Below are 7,381 nucleotides of genomic sequence, written 5' to 3'. Positions count from 1 at the left end.
ATTGCACGGTGTGGCTGTTTCAATCAGTCTTTCCACTCCCCAAGTTTTAAGGACATTTACCCTGCTGGTTTGGGGAGGTCAAGTTTTGTGAAACTGTCCAAGCTGTTGAATCTGTGGAAGTACAGAAAGAGCCCATCCTGTTCCCTGCCAAGCTGCTAGAGACTCAGAAGGAGAAAGGTGCCATTAGTGAGAGTGATCCTGCTGCAGAGCTGCCTGTAATCTCCAGTGTGATTGCCTCTGAGAGCACCCCGATGAGTGAACCACCCAAGGGAGGATACTGGCAAGGATACAAGTGTGGGACCCCAACTTGAAGACAGGTCTTCTGCATTTACCTGCTACGTGGGAGTGGCTGCTATGTTCCAAAGGGAGCGGTACTTTTGGGAAAGGTAGCGCTACCTGGGGAAGGGACATTCTATTTGAACTGAACTGTGTGGTTATTAAACCCTTCCAGAGGATTGGGACTTTGATAATAAAAAGGACTGTGTTGGAGAAACAGTAAGGTACCTAATAGTGAGTTAAGACGTGTACCCAGTGCAAGAGTGTATTGTGTATTCGATTGCCCAAGTTCACTATTGTGTTTATATCAAGTTTATATCTGTTTCATATGCAAACTGTGTGTTTTATTTGTCCTAGTGGAAGTTCCCTGAGGTGTGCTCCTCAGTGTTCCCTATGTGGAGGCACTGCGCTGTAAACTCCAGTTCCCATTACTTTTCATACACAAAAGGGACTCAGGGCCCCTGGATTGCCAAGGGTTAATTATGATTTAAAGAGACAGTAACCAAATCAGGGATACACCAGAATAAGCAGTATACAGGAATTGCAATAGAGTGGTGTATATAGCAGTATATGGATAAGCAGAATTACCTGTAGGAATGAGAAGAGATTCACTGTTTCGACGAAATGAAAGGGGACAAATTCGCCCATCACTAGTGCTCAGTCTATGCAAACATCTAATAAGGCAATTGAATGCAGTTCTCTTTTTAAATTCAATGGAATTAATAAAATCATGGGCAAAAGCAGTACTGTGATCCCAGCCTCTGAAAGGGAGGGTTTCAAAGAGTATAATAAATATAATCAGAGCAAGTAAATTGCCCATAAAGGCTTTTGTAGAGCAGCTTAGTTTCCTTGACCTTTTGTTCAAGGCATAGAAAATATTTAAGCAATTATATTTAAGCCAGTATGTTGTAAGCAACAATCATTTCAGAATGAACTCATACACGGACTCCTGGAATGAAAGAGCAGAGTAATCCCTCTTCTATGGTTGTACAGTTTGTCATGCACTTGCTCACTCGCAGTTTAATATATTCAGAGGTGTAGGAAGTCCTACTGTCTGGTTATTTTAATATAACTATGTGCCATTCTCACTACAATAACTCACTGTAACCATTGTCAAGTAATACCAAGCAATGGTAAATATCTCCCTAATATAAGGTATCCCTTTAAGGGCTAAGGTACATGTGCATTTCTAGTGCTGCTATGCTATTTGTTGCCAAAACTATTTGAACTACCACTTCCACGTAAAATATGGAGAGCTTGAGTTCAACTTTGGTTCTTTTTTACTCTGAAATCATTTACTTTTCATTTAAACATTTCCAGAAGGGGCCAATATGCATAAATAATTTCACTGTACCCCTAATTAAACATTCAGTTACCAATAGCTATTTGGGTAAATGCACTGTGTAACAATGTACTTAAATAGGTGATTAAGAGGGAGGGGTTACAACATAGTTCCCACCTCCCAGTGTGAGACACAATTCCCAGCATTCCCAGTGAGGATATCAAAAATTCAGTGAAACAATACAATCATAATAGATTATTTAAAAGTAGTTAAAACATTTATAATACAACAAATGTTAAAACATATATATCATAGTACGAATTAAAGTGCTTAGTGTCCTTAAAAAATTCCAAAACAGCTTTGAGGGTCAAGGGGAGGTCAAAGGAGATCCTCTGATTCCAATCGCACCCCACTTTTCCATGCTTTGTGCAATTGTGCCACTTGTTGATTTAAAAGAGAATTAGTGAATAAAACATTAAAAATTAAACATTTTGATTCTGTAGCCATTTCGACATTTGGACACTTACATATTTATGCTCTACATCTGGAATGCTGGATACCTACAGTTGTCAGTGTACCAGCACATCCCAGGATTGGAGCAATGAAGTTCTATAAAGCAAAAATATGACATATTTTAATATTACTGGGTATATTACATTGTATTACATTGTAAAAACATTGAAAAAACATTGAAATTTAAAACCAATCCTTTTTTGGGTATTAAACCCAATATGAATAAAAAAGAGAGAATACAATTGGAAACAATTTTGACACATAATGAATTAATATTTAAACCAGCGGACAAGGGAGGAGCTCTTGTTGTGTTAAATAAGAGTTATTATATTAACGAAATTTTGTTACAACTAAGTGATACAAATGTATACTTAAAATTGTCAGCAGATCCCCTTAAAAGTATACAAATCAAGGTTCGCAACACTGTTGATAAGGCTAGAGAAGATGACCTGATAGATGATAAGTTACAGCAATTCCTACAACAGAAGCACCCTATAACTCCCGTCTTTTATACATTACCTAAAATTCACAAGGATTCAAAACAACCTCCAGGGCGCCCCATAGTGGCCAGTAGTGATTCAATCTTTGCTCCCCTTTCGATATATCTTGACAAGATTCTGCAGCCTTTTGTGATCAAAACTAGATCATATTTGAAAGACACAGCACAATTACTAGGGATCTTAGATACCCTTATTGTGACAGATGAGACAATACTTGTAACTATGGACATTCAAAGTCTTTATACATCCATAATGCATGACGATGGCATACAAGCCATAAGTATTGTGTTGCAAGACGATAGCGAATATTCATATGAAGCCAAAGAATTCTTTCTTGCTTTATTGAATATCGTTCTAAGGGATAATTATTTTCTATTTCAAGATAATTTCTTTTTACAGCAGCAAGGTACCGCCATGGGAAGCAATGTCGCTCCCACATATGCAAATCTATACATGGATTTTTTTGAACGTACATATGTGTACACAAATTCGGATTTTGTAGAGCATTGCCAGTTATATCGAAGATATATCGATGACATCATCATGCTGTGGACAGGCACAATTGAGAGTCTGGTGGCCTTCTGTGACCATTTAAATTCGGTGGTACCAACTATAAAATTTACCATTATACATGATCTATTGAGGATTAACTTTCTAGATGTATGGATCATGAAAAAGAACTCTGGTCTCCAAACTGATCTCTATAAAAAAGAAACAGATCGTAACAGTTTATTACACTACACCAGTTTTCATCCTCCTGCCCTAAAAAACAACTTGCCTAAAACACAGTTCATGAGAGTTAAACGCGTAGTCTCAGAACAGGAAAACGAATATAAGAGAACAGAGGAGATGAGGAAAAGGTTTTCACAGAGGGGTTACCCCAAAACGCTCCTGAACTCCTGTATACAGGACATCAGGGAGATTTCACAGAATGAACAAAGGAAACAAAAAGATACTGACAGACTTGCCTTTGTAAGTAAATTCTCTGTAGCCAGTAATGGATTACGTAAGATCATCCAAAAACATTGGCACATCTTACAAACATGTGCCCCACATATACCAGCTTTTGTAAAAGCCCCAATGATGGCCTATCAGCGAGGCAAGAACTTCAGAGATATACTTATAAAAGCGGATATTGGTCCGACAAATAAAGGTACACAAAGATTTTTGGGAACCCCCAAAATGGGGACTTTTCCTTGTCTAAGTTGTGCGAATTGTAACAACATCACAAAAGGAAAATTTTTCACACATCCACATACTGGACGAAAGTTCAATATTGCTAATTACTACACTTGCAATTCAACATTTGTCATCTATTTAATTAAATGTCCATGTGGACTGGCATATGTTGGGGAGACAACTCAGAAGATAAAAGACCGGATCAAACAACATAAATCCAACATAAGGTGTAACTACAATCATTTACCCATTCCGTCACATTTCAGTGAAGCGAGACATACAGTGAGCCAATTGAGGTACCAAGTGATAGATGATGTAGGCCCCCTTAGACGCGGCGGGGATAGAATTTATTTATTAAAGAAATTGGAAATGCAATGGATATCGAGGTTAGGTACGTTGTGCCCTGGGGGACTAAACCGAGAATATACCCCTGAACTATTTATATAGTATGTTATTTATATAGTATGGTATTTCCGAAGAAATTATGCCTGAAGTGTAACAAAATGTTTTTTCAATGTTTTTACAATGTAATACAATGTAATATACCCAGTAATATTAAAATATGTCATATTTTTGCTTTATAGAACTTCATTGCTCCAATCCTGGGATGTGCTGGTACACTGACAACTGTAGGTATCCAGCATTCCAGATGTAGAGCATAAATATGTAAGTGTCCAAATGTCGAAATGGCTACAGAATCAAAATGTTTAATTTTTAATGTTTTATTCACTAATTCTCTTTTAAATCAACAAGTGGCACAATTGCACAAAGCATGGAAAAGTGGGGTGCGATTGGAATCAGAGGATCTCCTTTGACCTCCCCTTGACCCTCAAAGCTGTTTTGGAATTTTTTAAGGACACTAAGCACTTTAATTCGTACTATGATATATATGTTTTAACATTTGTTGTATTATAAATGTTTTAACTACTTTTAAATAATCTATTATGATTGTATTGTTTCACTGAATTTTTGATATCCTCACTGGGAATGCTGGGAATTGTGTCTCACACTGGGAGGTGGGAACTATGTTGTAACCCCTCCCTCTTAATCACCTATTTAAGTACATTGTTACACAGTGCATTTAGCTTGATAAAGGGCTGGAATAGCCCGAAACGTCGCTCTGCTAATGGCATAAATAAATAACCTTTGATTCACACATCGGAGTGCTGCTGGAATTATTGTTTTTCGTTGGAATTTCTCCTCGGGCAGAGAGGAATACAGCTGTGCACCCGACGCTGCAAAAGGCGATCCTGTGTGAGTGTGGCACCTTACTGAATTGATTTCAATAGCTATTTGGGAATATTCACAGCAGACTCAAGTATTTCTTTTTTTTGACAAAAGTTCTTTGTGGAGGTGAGACATTGAAAAGATAAATGTTACCCTATAGTTTCAAGCAAATAGTTTAAAGTTATATTTTCATTTGCAGACTTCTGCCGATAGCTTTTGTATGAAGTAGATCTAGGGCTGCTGTGAGGAACTTGCCTGGTGGTCTAGTGGGGGGACGCCCAACGCGCCCTTACTCTTCGGCGCCTCGCCAATGAATGAGCTCTTCTGGGTTTCGTGAGTTCGGCTAGTTTCGGGTATATCCGGAAGTTCCGATCGTGACGTCACTGTCCAGCATGAAATTCAAATATTTACATTGCCCAACGTAAAGGTGTTTTCCTAAAGTTACTGGGTGTGATTCTTCTGTGTATTCTTGCTGTTTCTGACCCTGCCTATCCCTGGTTCCCGTCCTGTCTGCTGCCTGATTATTGCCCCGTTTTGACTAATCTTCTGGATTCTGATCTGGTACTGTGATTCTGGTGTGTTTGACCCGGCCTGTCACCCCCATCTTTGCTATGTCTCCTACATCTGTACCACATTGACTGTTTGTTACCGATCCGGCCTGGCTTTTGACTTCATTCCTTGTTTCCCATTCTACAACACTACCCTTAGTTCCCTTGCTCGCTCAGAACTCTCTCCTTGGTTCTCCCTCTATAAGACCTGAAAGCCAAAGGCGGCTGCTACAGGCAGAAGAGTGGGCCGTGACCAGAACCTTGGCGTTTGTTCTGGTTTTGGGATACCTTGCGCTTGCCCAGGTTGCCTAAGGTGCCCTGCTGGTCTGGCCCTGTTATGCAGTCTTTTATATTTGAGTTATCATTAGTTTAAGTAAATAGTTGTGTCTTGGTTACAGCTAATCTTGGATAGTTATTTTTATTTATGAATCTTTTGAGATAGGCTTGTTTGCCACTATTGCTATTTTACTTTATATTTAATTAACTATGAAGGGATTTTAATTATAGCTTATTAAAATATAGATTTTTTATTAATTCCCACTAAATTAAGCATGTATGAGCTGTAGTTATTACTATTTGTAGTATGGCTGGAGTATTCTTAATAATATTTATGGAATTTAACTGTATTTCATGGATACATTTGTGCAAACAATGTTTTGCATGAAGGATGCTTTTACATATCTTTTGATTGTGCCTATCTTATTATAAGCAGTCATTAATTAGGATTGGGCTTAGTTATTACTGTTTTGTGCATTTAGTTATTACTGTTTATCATTGGGAACATGTTAACTTCCTTATGAATGCAGAGTTTCAAGCTATTATTAAGTAATGTTTAATTTAGACATGGACAAAAATGATCTACCCTTGACTCCAGACATGAGAAACCATCTGCCCAGGCTTCAAGATGTAAGAAACCATCTACCCTGTCATTCAGACCTGGGGACCCATGCTCCCTAGCCACCAAATATGAGTACTCATTTACACCTTAGGGTTAATCAACCCTGTACTATTGATCCATTTGCCCTAATGTCAAGGCCTGAACATGTGTCTCCCCTGCTGTCCAGTCAAGTGGACTCGTCTGCCTTGGCCTCCAAACCTAAAAACTCATTTGAACCTGAGGGTCAGTCCATCCTGGACTGTGGGCCTAAAGACCATTTGCACTGATTTCAAGACATGAGGAATCATCTGCCATGGCCTTCAGACTTTAGACCTCATCTCCCTACAGAACTGAAAAAACATCTGCCCTGAACTGTAGACTGAAGGACCCTTTTGCCCTTGACTGTGGACCAGCAGACATGTGAGCCCTGATGTCAAGGAATAAGGATCTGTTTACCTAGTTTCTAACTAGTGGATCCATTTTTGCGGACCCATCTGCCTTGTGAATTGGCCAGGCACAGTTAGAAGTGCCTCCCTTGGGTGGGGAAATACAAACTGGAATGGAAATCAGAGAGAGGAAGTGGGTGGACCTGTGGACTGGGAAGCACAGTTTGGGTGCGTGCAGCACAAAGGCTTATGGGGCAAAGTGCCGTGGATTCCCCAACTCCATCTCAATACAATACTCTGGCAATTATTGCTGCAAACATTGTATGTGCCAGTGACTGTGCCCAGCATGTGACGTTGCTTCAGTATAGCAGTGCCCACCTTACCTGGTCTATTCTGAGGAGTGTGTGCAATTCCCTGGGAATTTATAACTGCATATGCTAGGTTCACTCTATGCATGGACCTGGTTGCCTTGCTGCCCTCCTCAGGTTGCTGATGGAAGTACAATCTATGTTAACTTGTACCAGCTACCGATGATTGAATATTGAGGGCAGAGGACAGATGCGGTCTCTAAATGTGGGGTTTTACCAATTTTC

General features: G+C 39.3%; 1 protein-coding gene across 1 annotated transcript; it reads left to right on the top strand.

Moving 5' to 3' along the window:
* The first annotated feature begins 2,289 nt into the window (after positions 1-2,289).
* On the top strand, positions 2,290-5,025 carry LOC121397297. The gene is made up of 2 exons (XM_041573911.1): positions 2,290-4,416; positions 4,504-5,025. The coding sequence occupies exon 1, from the start codon at positions 2,290-2,292 to the stop codon at positions 4,195-4,197; it is 1,908 nt and encodes a 635-aa protein (XP_041429845.1). The 3' UTR covers positions 4,198-4,416; positions 4,504-5,025.
* The last annotated feature ends 2,356 nt before the right edge of the window (positions 5,026-7,381 follow it).

The sequence above is a fragment of the Xenopus laevis genome, chromosome 8L (genome assembly GCF_017654675.1).
Source record: "Xenopus laevis strain J_2021 chromosome 8L, Xenopus_laevis_v10.1, whole genome shotgun sequence".
NCBI lineage: Eukaryota > Metazoa > Chordata > Amphibia > Anura > Pipidae > Xenopus > Xenopus laevis.
This window is presented reverse-complemented; position numbering and strand designations above follow the sequence as displayed.